The sequence below is a fragment of the Ictalurus punctatus genome, chromosome 18 (assembly GCF_001660625.3).
Source record: "Ictalurus punctatus breed USDA103 chromosome 18, Coco_2.0, whole genome shotgun sequence".
NCBI classification, from domain to species: Eukaryota; Metazoa; Chordata; class Actinopteri; order Siluriformes; family Ictaluridae; genus Ictalurus; species Ictalurus punctatus.
In genome coordinates this window covers 3,548,225-3,565,278 of record NC_030433.2, presented here as the reverse complement: position 1 = coordinate 3,565,278, position 17,054 = coordinate 3,548,225, and the positions used below count along the sequence as shown (strand labels likewise).

The 17,054-nt window shown below is 40.2% G+C and overlaps 1 protein-coding gene across 2 annotated transcripts in view; it reads left to right on the top strand.

Moving 5' to 3' along the window:
- The window catches only part of si:ch211-196i2.1 (collagen alpha-1(I) chain), a 70,019-nt gene that overhangs the window by 15,762 nt on the left and 37,203 nt on the right, over nucleotides 1-17,054 (top strand). Inside the window, exons 2-7 of one of the 2 annotated variants that reach the window (XM_017493406.3) lie at nucleotides 4,812-4,956; nucleotides 5,447-5,605; nucleotides 6,246-6,441; nucleotides 8,254-8,385; nucleotides 8,775-8,861; nucleotides 16,138-16,710. In XM_017493406.3, the coding sequence (XP_017348895.2) occupies nucleotides 4,812-4,956; nucleotides 5,447-5,605; nucleotides 6,246-6,441; nucleotides 8,254-8,385; nucleotides 8,775-8,861; nucleotides 16,138-16,710 (1,292 nt within the window). Of the gene's footprint in view, nucleotides 1-4,811; nucleotides 4,957-5,446; nucleotides 5,606-6,245; nucleotides 6,442-8,253; nucleotides 8,386-8,774; nucleotides 8,862-13,363; nucleotides 13,523-16,137; nucleotides 16,711-17,054 lie in introns of those variants that run through there. The other variant, XM_017493408.3, reaches the window with a different exon arrangement.

Sequence of the window (17,054 nt, the reverse complement as noted above, 5' to 3'; positions counted from 1 at the left end):
ATAATATCTACATGGAAGAGAAAGGTAGTATAAGTCATAGTATTATTATAAATACAAGTCAAGTCAAGGTTCAAGTTATAGATACATTTCTTGAATTGTTTTAAAATCCTAGTCTCAAATATTACTGGTTCGCAGATTCACTTATGATTCTAGTTATGTAAATGTTGTTTGTTTATGGCTCCTGTTGTATATGAGCTGTTTTTAATACTAATTTAATGGTCACTGGTTTGAATCAGTCTTGTTTTTCTTCCCGTTTTTATCTTGAGCTCCTGCTTCTGCTTTTGATCTCAAATATTGTCTTTGGTCTCTTATTTATGACTTGCCTGCAAGGAGGTCGCTTTCCTGGTTTGGGTTGACGCTCCCGTGGACTCCATTCTTTCCTCACCAGGGGTCAGTGATGGATTCCTCTTCCTACATAATTAATTATTAAAGAGGAGTTGACTTAAATCCTGTGGATGAACAGAGATTGCACACATTAAACATTAAACATCGGGTTGAATTTGACTTCAGAATCTTTGTGTTGCAAAGATGTAAACAGAATGCTCAAGCATTATTTGACTTGTTAATGCATGCGAGCATTTGGCAGACCTGTTTTGTCTGATGAGGCTCAAACAGATGTGAATGATCAGGGACTCTGCTCTAGGGCATACATCAGTATGACGTTGGCATTAATAGGGGGTGTGTTTGTGGCTTAATGTTCATTTGAGAATGTTAAAGTACAATGAGGTTTGAAAGACTGAGAAGAAATGCAGCAATCGATGCTGTAATTACTAACAGGATACACTCCAAAACAGACCCCATCTGTCTGAAACTGCTCTGGTTTAATGACCAATTTGTCTGCAAAGCCCTTTCTCAGGGTACACTCCAGCTCATGCCCAACAGATGCAGAACTGTGGAGGAATAGCTAAAGGGCTTATCTATATAGGCTGTTTTGGTGTGAACAAGTCGGTAGAAGATGTCCAATTTCTTAGTTTTTTTTATTCTTAGATGCCCAATAGACAAGTAGGCTAGCAGTCACTGTGGTTTTTTTTTTGTTTGTTTTTTTTACTCAACAACAACCTTAGAAAGAATAAACTCCGCACGACACAAAATTCTTCTGTTGGTATGTGTATTTAACCAAAATGACCTTCGCAGTGGTGCAACACACTAATACCGTCCTCGTCCTGAATCCTGTCACCTTCTGCACTACACACATCAAAGTGCAATCAAAAACCGTTACTAATTGAATTAAATAGCTTGCTTGAATTTCTGAATCGGGACGTGTAGATATGTGGAAAAACTGAGCACAATTACGTGTCATATTACTCTAGCGCAGTATTCAGTCTCATGATGGTTAAACGTGCTGAAAAAATAAATGCGTGATGTGAGGAGAAAACACCATAGCTCATAGCCAAAAAGTCTATAGCCAATGAATTGCTGACTTATTCTCAAGGTCTTATATCAGACACTCTCTTAGAATACACTACACTACACTGACTACACTCAGGCTAGCTGAGACGGAATCAATGGGTTGAGGCCACGTCGATATCAAGTCCAAATAAAAGCAAGACCAAGTCAAAATGAAAAACCTTCAAATCCCTTTCGAGGCCAAGATTTTAGTTCAACTAGTTGGCTTCATGCTTGTATTGCACTGAAGCATGAACAAGAAGGCATTACTCCTTGTCAAGCTTTGTGTATGCAAAAAAAAAGACAACACAAAGATTATTTGTACAAACTCTCAGTCAAGTCCAAAACGATATTTAGTGAGACAAGTCTGAGTACAAATGGCAAGTAATCTGAGAAATGGCAATTAAGTCAAAGTCAGTACAGAACCAGACTCCAGTCTTCCAGCTCTATCTCTACCTGCAAACTTGTATTCACATTCCGGAAATTACACATTTGTATCTGAATTAATGAACTTACCTAGCTAAGTATCTCATCATACATTATTAAATTAAGTTAGCTATTCGCTAGCTAACATTGTTTTAGCTAGTTAGGATTCCTGGCAACCAAAACACGTGACTGTGCAACACATTGGAGCTTTCACTTGCCCAGTGGGATAACTAATGGATTTATGATTTGTCCAGTCCTGTGTTTACGTTGATCAAAAATACATCATTTGGGAAGGAAAGTGTTTATTTCACGTGCAGTCACATTTACATAGGAGAAGGAATGCCACATTAAGATTCTGCTAATGGTGTTTAATCTCTGAATACATCGTTTGTTTTTCAGTACTGACACACACCATGTGCTGAGGTGTTGTCTTTTCCATTTTCACAAGTATGGTAAATGTCTGTGTTGTTTTTCATCTATGCTTTACTGAATCTCAGTGCACGGTGTGTGTGCACAGAGGAAGGCTGCTTGCAGACATGATGTGTCTGCGAGGAATGTTCTACTTGGCATCGCGCATGCTCTCCCAGACTGCTGCACAGGACCACTCAGTGAATGCTTGACTAATAAAAACAGGCAACAAAAGGCCCCGCAGTCCCTTTTGAGATGTTTTGAGATGCCCCTGGTGTCACAGAGAAATGACCTTGAGCATGGGCTTCATGTTTTGAAACAAAGACTGACCCAGGACTTCCAACTCAGGTTGGAGCGAAGGGGTTTAAACACACACGCTTCAACTAAACAACTTCAAGTGTCTGGTTTGCGTTGTTTGTGTTGTCAGTTCTGCGTCTGTTTTGTCTCAGAGTAGAAGAAAGCGCATCGGTCCGTTTCTTCCGTAATCAGACCTTTAACATCTTTACTACTGTGCCACCTATCTTTCTCACACCTTTGCTTTTTCATTCATTTTCTTTCTTAACGTCTTTTTATATAACCGCTATATTGTTGTTTAAATGAGTGTAATCTCATTGGAATGAATTTGATGTATTCTAATGTAATCTAGGGTCACAGTCATGCAAAACAACTTGACGCAAATCAAATGCAAATTTCCTACTCATAAATACACTTACCATCCACTTTATTAGGAACATCTGTACACCTGTTCATTCATACCATTATCCAGTTAGCCAGTTACGCTGCAGCAGCACATTGCATAAAAGCGTGCAGATACAAGAGCTCCAGGTAATGTTCACATCAAACAAGAATGACTGGGAAAATGTGCTTTCACTGACTTACAATAGACCATGGCATGGTTGTTGGTGTAAGACAGGCTGGTTTGAATATTTCAGAAACAACAGTCTCTAGACTTTGCACGGACTGGTGTGAAAAACAAAAAACATGCAGCGAGTGGCGACAGAAATGCCTTGTCGTTGTGAGAGGTCAGAGGAGAATGACCAGGCTGCTTCAAGCTGAGAGGAAGGCCACAGTAACTCAAATTACCACTCTTTACAACTGTGGTGAGCAGAAAAGCATGTCGGAATGCACAACATGGCAAACCTTAAGGTGGATGGGCTACGATAGCAGAAGATTGGGTTCCTCTCTTGTCAGCCAACAACAGGAATCTGAGGTTACAGTGGCCCAGGCGCACTAAACAGTTAAAGATTGGAAAAAGAAACAGGTGATGTAAATTCTAGAGACTATTGTATGTGAACCCCCCCCCCCACCACCACCACCACCACCACCACCACCAAAAAAAAAAGAATGAACAGGAATGCCAATGGAAAGGCTTGTAAACTGTATAGGAGCAGTTATGTACAGTATATCAAACTCCTTCCACAGGGTGCAAATCATGTTCATGTTCTGCTATTCTCACTTAGCCCATTTAATTTCCCCCTTCTTTTCATCCAACACACCAGTGACAGGCTTTAATTGATTTACCTGGTTCTGGGCCAGAGTAGATTTCAATTTAGGCCTACCGTGTGTACGTTTGTTGCTGTTTTTTCCAATTTCCCTTGAGACGTGACGTGAAGTCAGAGAAAAGTAAGCTATAATTATATAGTGGATATTTTCATCCCAGTGCTCTACAGTGCCGGCTTTAAAAGACATCATTCCCAACAGGTTGCTTTATTTTTAGTAGCTACTAATCAGTGTCTGTTTGTGTGTCCCGTGTAAAGTGATCCGTTCAAACGAAAAGCAAAACACACCTAAGCGTGAACGTAAGCGACGTGTAAACGTAAACAGCGCCCGCTGTAATCAGAACTGGAATTTTCTGCTAGTCGGGTCCAAGCAGCATGACATGAGGCAGGAATTGCCTGGCCCACCATGGTGAGCAAACCCCACTCTCATCTGTCAGGCTTGGCAGGTGTGTTTTCTGCTCTTGCTGTTCTGTTTAGGCAGAGTTGCTTTCTCCATGCTGGATTAAATGCAGCGTTCCTGGCAGCACTTGGGAGGCCAGAATGATTTAACACCTTTACTACCATGCTGCCCTGCTTGAGCACAGCTAGCCTTGTGTTCGAGAGTCGCAAGTGTGTATAGTGTATGTCCACTCTCTCCATCTCATCTACACTCAAACACAAATTATTGTGTGTGGAAATGGAATGAGTAACATGAGTCCTGCTGAGTATGATTTAAAAAAAAAAATACGGCTCGACATTTAATGAGGGTTCTGATCCCTGTTTCTCTATTTTATTAAAGCAATTTCCTGAAAGGCAGCACACAGACTCCACAACACAAATTAATTCTTAGAGGCCTACATGGAACAGACCCCACTGTTTAATATAGCAGCGTTTATATGTTCTAATCTTTCATATGCACCTGAGCTTACTCTGAAAACAGATGTTGCCAGCATTTATTAAGCTGACATGACAACTTGTGATTTAAGCTACCTCAGGAAAGGATTCAGTCATCGTACAGCCATGTTTCCTGGATATCCGTGTTGTTGATGCCATGGTTTATATCTGCTCTCTCTCTCTCTCTCTCTCTCTCTCGCTCTCTCTCTCTCTGTGCAGAAGGCATCAATCTTCTAGATCAACTATGGCAGGTGGCCAACAGCAATAATGCCTCTGTAGTGCTGGAAAATCAGAGATGTCCAGTTCTGCATGTAGGACAGTACTCCACTCTCTCCCTACCCTTAGGCCAAGTGTTTGGCCACAGGTAAATACAGTTAGCCTGCTCTTACAGAACAACTGCTCCATTTCTCATTAATTCAGTTAACAGTATCCTGAAAATGCTTAGCTCCACACTGAAAGAAATGGTCGTTCTACTTTACAGTAACTTACAGGCAACTACTAATTGATTCCTAGGTATAGATTTTCTGCTGATTACTTTTAAATTACTTGTATTAGTAAAGCAGTTGTATGAAAATGTGTATAATGTTGTATGAACAAGCAAAGAGAGCCGTTTGAGACCGAATCAGGAGAGTGTGCAATGACAGTTTTGTTTTAGTACTAACCATGCTGTGAAAAATATTTAACTGTAATAAACTGTCCATCATACTATAATATTCCTGTAAAATTAGTCAGACCTCCAAAAGTAGCACCGATACACTTGATATTAATATAATTAATATTGTTGAGAAGGGCTTTAACAGTATAGAACTAAATGCGTTTATCGCTTTATTGTTTTACATATATTGTGTTTCCAGATTTAACGATGAGTTCAGCCTGCTGCTCCAGCTACGCAGTTCTCAGCATGAAGACCGTAGCCTCTTTACGCTCATCTGCCCAGACGGTCACATCCTCCTCCAGATCCGCATCAGCGCCCAGTCCTTCACCTTTATTAGCACACAGCAGCGCCATTACGAGTCAGTCTGAACTTTTCACAAACACTTTCCAGCAGGGTGGACGCCTCAAAAATGGTGTCCAGAGAAGATAGACGAGTAGGGAGAGGTTGTAAGGCTATTATGCCAGGTCTGTAAAGTGTAAAGGAAATGAAAACGATACAAGGTATCAAGAAAGAAAAGTCAACATTGCAAATGAATTAGCACTTAGTAAAAATGTGGTGTTCTTGGTTTAATCCTATTGCAAGTGCGAAATTTAAGGTGCACATGTGGATGTGGCAGCTTCACAAAGAGCAGCATAATTGTAAGGATAGGGTTAGAATGAATACATTAGTAAGAAGTCCCAGTGTACCAGCAGATTTTGAATGTCAGACCCCACAGAGCTGGCACGTTGACCATCCGACCACGGAAATAACAGATTGCTGAACATTACTCATTTACGTTTAAAATGAGGTATTCACATTGTGAAGTCATTTGACACGAGTGTATCTATCATGTAATCTATCATGGAAGTGCATTAATATCCTCAGTGTGTTTTCAAATGTGCTTACAGCATATTTTGTTTGCTATATAAACATCATTTGGTATTACATACCAAGAAAGCTATGTATTTGATATGTGGTCATATGAATTCTAGTTCATAGTTATGTCTGATTTATTTTAGGTTTCCCGTGGCTGTGTTGTCTGATGGGAATTGGCATCGGGTGGCAGTGAGTGTGTCGACAGGCCGGTTAGCACTTTATGTGGACTGCGCCATGGTGGAAAGTGTTGACTGGGCCTACAAGGAGGGTCTGGGAATCAGCACTGATGGGCTTATCATAGTGGGAGGAATCATTGAGGGCTTTGAAATACCATTTGAGGTAAAAGTTCAGTTCTTTTAGGCTCATTAAGTTCAAGCTGTGATCAGACTGTAATTCTTCACAACAAACCAAATAATGGAAAAGGGTGTCTTTAACCCACTTGATAGTTGAGTGAAAGTCAGTCATGTACAGTAATTAATCCTACCTTTCTGTACCACATGACTCATGAAGACTTCCCCAGAGTTGTCCCTACAGACAACCCACTCCCCAACATGTTTACGAGGAATACAAATTAAAAATACAAGTAGGTGTCCCGTCAGGGACATCAGAAACATCTGTAGTTGCACTTATAAAAACAACATGCTGCATTTTCCATCATGTAATCTCCCTGGAAAACCAAACAGAGCTCTACTTTTTACTGTTACAAGCTTACACGCATAGGTAAATACAACTTGTTCACATTATTAGGTCTAAAGTTCAATAGCTTTATATTGTGTTTTGCGGATTAGAACATGCAGCTTTGATAGGCCATTATATGAACAGTATAATATCCGTATTCCAGGATTCATTTCATCAATGTCATACATTGCTAGCTCAGTTGTTACAGCTCACAAAAGGCTTGAAATTGATGTTAGAGCATGTTAGAGAAGTGGACAACCCCAAATCATTTCACATTGTGATCCACAGTCCCAGACTACTCTTAACGGCAATTTCACATTTGTTGATTCAAGTGTGAAAGTGTGCTCTGGGGTTTGCTTTAAGTGATCTTCAGTGCAGACCATACTAAGTTGACGACTTATGTCCAAAAGTTACCTCAGTACATACAGTACACTATGTGGTCAAGAGGATGTGGACACGACTAGCACAGCCATTTGTGCCCATTCCAAAACCATGGGCATTAACACAGTGTCGGTACCCCCTTCTATAACAGAAGATATTCTATAACTTTTTGGGGAAGGACCACATATGGGTGTGATGATCCGATGTCCACATACTTTTGGCCATATTGTGTATGTGGGGAAAGTTATGTATATTCAGAGTTGTTTAACACACATACTTAGGTTTGGGGTTTTTTTTTAAGATGACCCCATTCGTATTATTACACCTGCATGTAGTTCAAGCCTCCAAAGTTGACAGGTAGATGCATCAAAGACAGGGTTTCAAATGTGCTTGGCCACCCTTTAAACTCAACCACTTGCCTTTACGCCTGAGAAAAAGGAAATAAAAAAACAAGGTTAGAAAACACAGAATGAACAAGCAAGAATAAAGAAACCCAAATAATTAAATGTGTATTAAATACCAATTATTCAGCACAATGCAGCTGCAATATCTCGACTGAACCCAAAATTCTTGCGCATTTGGGCCAAGTGCTCAAGTGAGTGCATGGGACTAAATATTTAATGTTATTCTCATATTCAGGCTATACCTTGTGCTAAATAGTTGTGGGCTGAGTGACATGTACCTGGTGCTCATGTCTGGTATTGATTAGTATGCCAATAATTCACTTAAAGCCGCTGGCTAGGATAGATCTTTGGGTGGATTATTTTGGAACCTCCACCACCATTAGGGACTAAGTGTTGAATGCTACATTTGAGTGATGGATGAAATAATTGAATGATAGTTAGGAAAATAAAGAGATTTGGACAGCTGCAGAAAAGGTAAACATATGAAAAAAGGAGAGTTAATACTGCATGAAATCTAGGTAGGATGTCTGTTGAGATGATCTCATGCAATGCATTGCCTCAGAGGCCTAGTCACAAATTTACACATTGAACTCACTGGCAAAGCGGAGGCAAGTATATTGTGATATACAGTAAGAACTAATATTTGCATGGCCTCTCATTTGTGTGTGTGTGTGTTGAATATGTCTAGGGCGATCTGAAACAGGTGGCATTCCTGATGGGGGATCCTGATGCAGCCAGAGATCAGTGTGACGTGTATTTATCACGATGTGATGGAGCTGCTCAGAAACCCCAACACTTCCTACCCACTCAAGTTCCAGAAGTGAGGCAATCTCCATAAAGGAATAAAAACTTTTTTTTTTGCCGCATCCTACAGGATCCCAGTCACGATTCACACCTGTACTCTTCACAGATGAAACTGTGAAACTTTCTGGCAAATTCACATCTGTATTCGCATTGCACCTTAAACATCTGTAGCAACAGAAAGAAGTTACACAACCTGCTATATGATACAGCAATTAATTAGGAAATCAGTCATCTGATTGGGACAGAGAGGATTGGGTCAGAGTGTAAGGCACTTAGAGGAAAAGCTGTTCTTGTCATGATCACAGCAGCTCACATTCAAGCCACCGGCTATACAGTTGGGCTCTTCTGCTTGTGGGTGTTTCCACTTTTCCGTCTGATCGCTTTTCTGTGTTTTGCTTATTTTAGGAGCTTTTGCTGTCCTCAAACAACTTGGAGGATTTACTGGAGAGTTCTGACCAAGAGGACAAGGACATGAGAGTCATGGCAATGAGTGTAAGGGATCATTTTCCTCCATCCTGTCAATGCACCATTGGTTTATGTACGTTATCCAAGCACATTTGGGAGAGCCAGGCTGAAAGAGGTCCTATGCTTTGCCCCGTTACAATCTCCACAAACACAGGACTGAGTCATAAGCTTAGGGGGTTTTTTTTGTTTGTTTTTATAAAAACAGAAAGGACATGTATAGATTGGCAAAATAGCTGATGATATATCTTGTGAATTAATCTTCTGTCTTAGCTTTGATCAGACAGGACATGACCTGTGCAATTTACCTTGCTACTCATTATTATGCAAATATGTGTTTATATGTTATTTCTCATGGAAATTTTCTTGTCTAGAAAGTACAACAAGGCCCAGGAATCATAAAGCAATGTAACACACATGTTGAACACGAAAACATATACAAAGAAGTACAGTATAACCACAATTGCTGAATGCCAGAGTATCACTGCCTCATGCACAAAGAACCATATTTAAAGTCATTAAAGTGATCTTTCTGTTTCCATTAGTTTCAGTATTTTGACCTATATTGAACTAATTTGACGATTCCATATGTTTAATCTCTTGCAATTACATTATCATTTTCTCCTGCTTTCAGTGAAGTGGTTTTGAGACGGATCAAATGTATGTTAGTGCATCTGTACAGTACATATGTAGTCAGGGTTCTCTTTGATCCAACTATATGCTCTGTAGAGGTGGCTGTTCATGGATCGTTGTTCACGGTGGTTGTTCAATGCAACGTCTAATGCGGAGCCAAGTAAAATACATTTTAGACATGTGAGCAGTGTATGTATGTGTCTAAGCTCCTCACCCATCATCTGGGTTTAATTAAGCAATGTCAAAGTCGCTGGCTTCAAGAAAGTAAAATAGTCCAAATTTCTTCTATTTTAAACTTTTCTCTTTTTTTTAGACTCTTGTGGCATAACCCTTTGAATTTTGGTGTGGTGGCAGGCTTTCATGACCCCAGCACTTTCAGCCACTTGTTTCCTCTACAAATGTTCCCAGTGGAACAGCCATGTTCCAGACTGCTATAATTAATCACTAACTGCTGGCATGCCTTGCACCATTTTATACAGGAGGGTTAAAGGTAAATACTTAATTAGTTTTTCTTTTTTGCACAGGCCAGAGTGAGGCCCATTCTTGAGTGAGGCCAAGTTCTGGAGGCTCATTTAGAGCCCATACAAAAGATTGATAGAAATTCATGCAGTTAATACCTGTAGATGGGGTTGTGCTTGGTAGTGCATGACATCTCACCCCTCTGATCACTGGGGACAAGGGTCAAGCATTGTGAAGTGACCACGTGCTTCGATCCCTTTCTTCATGCCCTAATATACGGACACACATTCTTGAAGATCAGAGGGCAGCAAACTGGATGAGACACCAGTTTGCACTTGTTCACACCTGGACAATTTAGAAAATACCACGTGACCACGGGAAAACGTGAAAATCTGTACAGACGACCACGATAGCAGTAACAACATCTCAGGATCGAACCAGCAGCACCCTGGAACTGTGAAGCACTAAAGCCACTTTCCACTGCACAATACGGCTCGACTCGACTCGGGTCACGTTACTTTTCTGAGCTTGCTTTTCCACTGCAGTTTAGTGCCGCCTCAACATGGATGGCATCTTCCACTCGCCTTCACGCAGGAATAATGTTGCCCTGTACAAATACACGGTCAAGCCGTATTCCAAACGGAATGTTCCGAATCGGTAACAAGCGAGATGTAAAAATCTAAGACAGAAACCTTTATTGTAATTTCATCTGTAATGAGATAAATATTACATAATTTTCAATTAATAGAACATTACTAGATTACATTAAAGTATGTATTAAATGACACATTTATTCAGGCACAATACAGAACCACTCGTTAAGGAGAATTCCGACTCCCTCAGTGCGTGGCTCGCGTTTAGTATCGGCTCGGCTCGCTTGGAACCTCGACCGAGGTGGTACTAAAAAAAGTGCCAGGTACCAAGTACTATCCGCAGTGGAAAGAGTCGAGTCGAGCCGTACCATGCAGTGGAAAAGCGCCATAACACTACCCACTGCATCACAGTGCCACCCAAAAGATTTTTATTGCATTTATACATTGCATATGGCACAGCAGGTAGTATTGGTGTCAGCCATATTAGCATACCTGTGTATTTTTTTCAGTGAGGGAAAGAAAAGTTAAAGTTATTATTATTAGTATGAGAATACTAGCCTTGATATTTCTTGCTAATGTCTACATAAAATCTGTCTACAAGACATGTCTGTAAGACATTAGTTGTAGGTTCAGGACTCATAAATAAAGACAGTGAAATCCCTTAATGATTACTGACGCTCAATAAAACCACAGCTTCAGTTTGCACCACTCTGTATGCTCATCTTCTGGCAATCAATGCTCTTGGCCTCAAATCTCGAAAACTTATAATTAACCTTTCTGAAGCAGTGATTTACTACAGGTGACTCAAAGTGGCTGTATAAATCACATCAAGTCAATGGAAAGTGTCTGGAACATGCATGTAGAGATTTGTCAGTGGACTTTCTTGGCTCTCTCTTTATCTTTTTTTCCCCTCTCTTCTTTATCCTCATTTGACACTGCACACTTAAGAGATTATCAATTCCATTTTTTTTTTAATTATCTAAAAAGGCTTGGGAAGATCTGAAAGCAATTATCTCTCTTGCAATTGTAAATTGGAGTTATTTGGATCTCATTCTCTATTCATTATCCCAAATTGGGTTTGCGTACAGTATATCTTATTTACTCTGGAGAGACTTTCAGTAGAAGTATTGTTGTAGTTTCTGTGGTAATCCTTCCTGTTATAGCCAAGGGCCTAGATGATTTTCTAACCTTTGTTTTAATGTGCTGTAGATCTCATGAATCTGTAATTCTGGGGTCTCTGAAGTCTTATAAATCACCTATTTAAATGTTCCTCTTGTTGTCTACCTAATAAATCTCCTCTCTGAGTGTCAGAGCTTTTCCCCAGTGGGACCTGGAAAGTTTCTTTTAAACAGAGCCATAAACTTTATAACAAAAGAGTACATTTATTGAAGAGCTAGAATCTGTCCACTTGGTGGTCTAGTGATGTGCTGAAATTATCCAACCCAGTTTTGTTGGCATTAATAGCAATTTTAAAAAATTTTTTTTTTTATTTTTTTTTACCTTAGTAGCCAGTCAGCTTTTTCACTTGTAGCCCTGATTTACTAAGGTAAGTTAAGAGTAGTAATTTGCTTTCGAATAGTGAGTTACAATAATTGTGTGAATGACATCACAATAAATATGTAAATGAGATTTTCCAAAGCTTTCAGCATTGGACATAGAAATGTTCAACAAACTATCCATCCATCCATTTTCTGTACCGCTTATCCTACACATGGTTGCAAATTTAATACATGCCTTTCGGTCTTACTATTTTGCATGTGCAATCTCCCTTCCTGAAGTGATATCTCATTTCAGGTGCAAAACTAACTGATTTGCATAAAGACCACACTGTATTCTACACCTTAGATTGAAAGGAGCCAATATTTTTATTCATTCAAGGCAAAAACAGAATTACAACTGACATGCTGTGGTATTTTGAGCCAGTTCTTTATCATGCCTGTTAGTAAATCGGCTTTTAATTTAAGTTTGCACCCGCTTTTACTTTTCCACACCTTTAGTACATTAGATCCTATGAACGCCAGAGTATGTGCTGTGTTCAGTCCTTGACTGGATATTGATTGCACCAAAACCAAACTTTAAGTAAGAGTTATTTGAGGAATCCCAGTTTTCCTGCATCCTCCTGCACAATTTCTCACTGTGACCCCATCTCACCCCTCTTAGCATCACTTGGGCCAAAGGTCAAGAGTGATAAACTTACCATGTGCTTCGATGTTTTCCTCCCTGACCTTGATCTAGTGACCAAGCCTCTACTAGCAGGCGATAGGAGCTTGCTGTTGAAGTAGTAACTTTGGTCCACCTGTCTGTCTCAGGGCTCCGTGCACACACACACACACACACACACACACACACACACACACACACACACACACACACACACACACACACACACACACATACACATGCACATGCACACACTCATTCACACCTAGTGTGACCAATCCATCTACATGCATGTTTTCGGGAGGTGGGAGGAAATGAGAGAAAAGACAGAACATGCACAGGAATTCCACATACACAGTAACCCGACTATGGGATACTGTATACTATAAACATCAAACAGTACTAAATGTGTTGAATGATGTTCAGTGTGAACATACTGTGAATAAGAGTCATAAGATAAGCACAGGACAGTCTTTATGATTAGGTACAAATCTACAGTATCCAGGTGAGTTTAAAGCAGAGGTGAGACATGGACGTGGATTTTTTTAGTGGAAGATCTTTGTGTGTGTGTGTGTGTGTGTGTGTGTGTGTGCCTGACTGTGGAGGGTGGATGAATTATATATCAGTGGGTGTGAGAATGTGCTGTTTGTGAGTGAAACCGATCTCACCTCCTCAGTGTGTGTTCTGTTGTGGATCGTGATGTGACTGCGCCGTGTGAGCTCCACTGGTTTGTGGTGTGTATTTGTAGTCATGAGGATTTGGCTGTGCCTGATAGGATGGATTCTACTGGACCTACAGGTTCAGGGACTTGCAAGACACCAGGGTCAGAGGAATAGCTTGCTGAAGGTATGCTTCTTTATGATTACATAGATATTTATGCAAATGAGGATTTGCACTGTGGATGTATACTTATATTAAACCAGGCAGTAATTCTTGTAAGACAAAAGGTATCACAGACCCTATTTACAATTTTTCAGATTAAATCAGGGACAAATATAACCTCGCTGTATCGCCCTTCAGTGTGCTTTTTTGCAAAAAGAGGTAGAATCATTGCTTTTAGTTTATGAGGAAACCTACAACTCCAATATAATCTAAATTACAAAAGAATGTGTGACTTTTATAGCTTTTGTCACATGAACAACTCCAGATTGTATGTTTTGTTGCTATGATCATCATGAGTCTATGACGTTTGTTCCACTGTAATTAAACTTGCACTGTTTAAGGTTTTGTTTTTGTTTTTTGCTTTTCTATTTTTACAAAATACAATTTCAGCACATTCCCTCTGTATTTTGCATCAATTAGCTTGCAAGACACTGCCAGTTAAATGTCGCCCCTTAAACACACCACTGTCTGCAAGGTGGAATTATGGAACTTGACACTTTTCGTGTCAGAACAGCCCATTTTCTGTGTGTACCTGTGTAGCAACTGTGTGTCTGAGACTTGCTGTGTGATACAAAGCTCTTACAAAGCTCCTCTGAGTCTCTGCTTAAAGTTTACCACAGGACCGCCTTTGACCTGCCCCGAACATGCATTTTATCCCTGATACATGCTCAGTAATGGCTTCTTGGCATGTCTCACTGTGTGAGTAGAGTCTTTGTTTAGCCTGCAGGCCTTAAGAGTATAACATTATGATGACATCAAGCTAACCCACTGAGATTTGGCATATTCAAGGACAAAACAAATGCAGTTATCGATATTCAAATCAAGCATTGTTGAGTATGATCAAGAGATCAGAAGTTTTATATTTGGGTATTTCTTCCATCACATACAAATGTTCCAAATGAGTTTGCCTAGTTTTAAGTGTTAAATTTGTCAGACTTGAACATTATTAATGGTTATATTATTTCTACTGTATAGCAGGTGTTTCAGTAATTGGGAAAGTGTTTGCCCCCTGGTGGATGATTAAGGAATTACTTGCACTGGCAGGTATAGAAATTGGTCAGCTATGGGTGAGTGGTCTGCTATTAGGCTTCCCTGGCAAACCATCAGAGGGATTTCAGGTCCACTGTACCCATTGAGATAAGCTGGCCAACAGCCCAATGCAGCCCTCTGGAGATCAAGTGATAGCTTATCAGGCTACATTCAGGGCCAAGCTCCTGAAGGAGCTATTGTTATTGGTAGCAGAGGAATACAGTGATGTTCTGCTCAAGCTTAGTTTGATGAATCATGCTGAAATAACAGTAACAGTAACAGTACCTGCTCTAATCATTTCTGCCTTTCAGTCCAGCAGAATAAACACCTTGAATATTCATACGCTAATGAATCAGTTCACTGGCATTGAGCTGCGTTCTCTAAGCATGGCAACATGTTATATTAGTGACCAGATCCTAAACACATTCACTCAGCCGGAAAATTAAATCCAGACATGGAAATATAGCCACAAGACACAAATCAGTCCTCTTTCATCTGTTCACAGACTAATGCGTGTGTTTAAAAGGAGTGTCTGTTGTTTTTTATTTCCTGTGCTTTATTTGAAAACAAGGGAGTGCAACATCTGCCTCACAGGTTCTCAGCTCCTGCTAAGCTACACATCTAGAGTCAGGATACCCTAGAAACCCTAGCGGCACCCCTGCCTCCAGGCCAAGGGCTTCACATGCAATTGGTTCGTGTGTGTGTAGATCTTTAAGAGCGTTTACATGAGTAAAGGGAAACTTGCAGGATGCATTAGAGGACAGTAATCCATCTTTGTCTTTATTGATGTTTCTAGCAATCCATTCCATGGTCATCATGGTTACTATAAATATAATATAGTCCTATATTATATAAATATTATATAGACTATATAAATATAGTCCACCAGTTTGCCATGGGCAAATTCCTTCTGTGTGCAAATAATTCATCCGAAGTTCTAGATGGCACCAATCATTCAAGACGCTGATATCATGCAGTCACTGATGGGCCAAAATACATCAAAGACTGTTATGGTACAAGATACATAATACCACAATAAATAATTAATAGATTAATATATTAATTTATATATTATGCATTTTTTCCTGTAATTTCTTTCAACATGTATTACTTTTAAGAGAGAGCGACAAGAGAGACTGGGAACAGCTGTTTATAGCGGTTATAGCGTAAGTTATAACAAGAACTAACTTGTTTCGTGGAAGTTCCACAACATTAAACGTAAACGTAACTACAGTGGATAAAATGTATGATGTGTCCTTCACTAATAATTATACAAACATTAAATCATTTAAAAAGGATTAAAAGAACACAACGCTTCTAGACATGCTACCATTGGAAAATAATCAACTCTGTGGGTGTTAGCAGTAACGCCACTTCACACTGGGCACATCACACTACCTCATTGTTCATTCATTTCCTATAACAGTGCACTGCAAACTGTTTTTATTCCTTACAGATTCTGTAGTTAGAAAATACAGAAATACATTTTACAATGTATGAACTTGCCGGTAATATTAATCAATATGTTGCAACTGTGTGTGTGTGTGTAGGGTGTGAGAAGTCGTGGCCCCACCCGTGGAGATGGCACACTCCCTACAGGCTCAAAGCGACCCGGCTCCATTAGCCGCGGAGACGTCTTTGAGGTGGATGAGTACACTGACCTGATCGATCCCAACACCCTGTCTAAAAATGGTGGCTTACCCCATAAGATCCACCCACCCTTTGCTAAAGGCAGCAAGGAGGCCAAGCCAGACTCTACATCTAAACTTCTAGATGAGAACATCACCACTGAGAAAAGCAGTCCTGACAAAGTGTTTCCTAAAAAGCCTGTGGATAACACCATTATTGATCTGGATGTTCCTCCCATTTTGAAAAAACCTCCTGCTGGAGAAAACTCAAGCCGCGAGGACCCTGACTCCAACCTGCTGAAGGAAGGAGAGGAGAGAGGGACATCAACCCATGTTCCACCTAGCTCGTCCACTGACAGAACAAATGAAACTCACAAGATTGTCCCAAATGTGGTTCTCACAAGTAGGACGGGGGGCCTGGTGCGAGGCTCCGATGGGAAGATGTATCGCTTTCATCGAGGGCCTCCAGGGCCGATGGGGCCCCCTGGGGAACCCGTGAGTACTACTTATTTCATCTTCTGTTCTATGGTGGCTAACAGAATTGATGCCAGACTTCTGTATCAATCACAATTAACAACACTGGTAAAAATTGCCTAGGGTCCCCACTTCAGCTCGGGTTACTGCCTATGTGGAGTTTTGCATGTTCTTAACGTATTCATCTGCATTTCCTCCTGGTTCTACAGTTTCCTCCCAGTGTCCAAAAATATCCAGGTAGCTGGATTGGCTATATTAAAATTGCCCCTGGGTGTGAAAGAGTGTGTGTGAGTGTGTGTCACTCATTGATCACTCTAATTAGTCAAGTGTAGCAAACAATATATATTTTTTTTATAATGGCAATG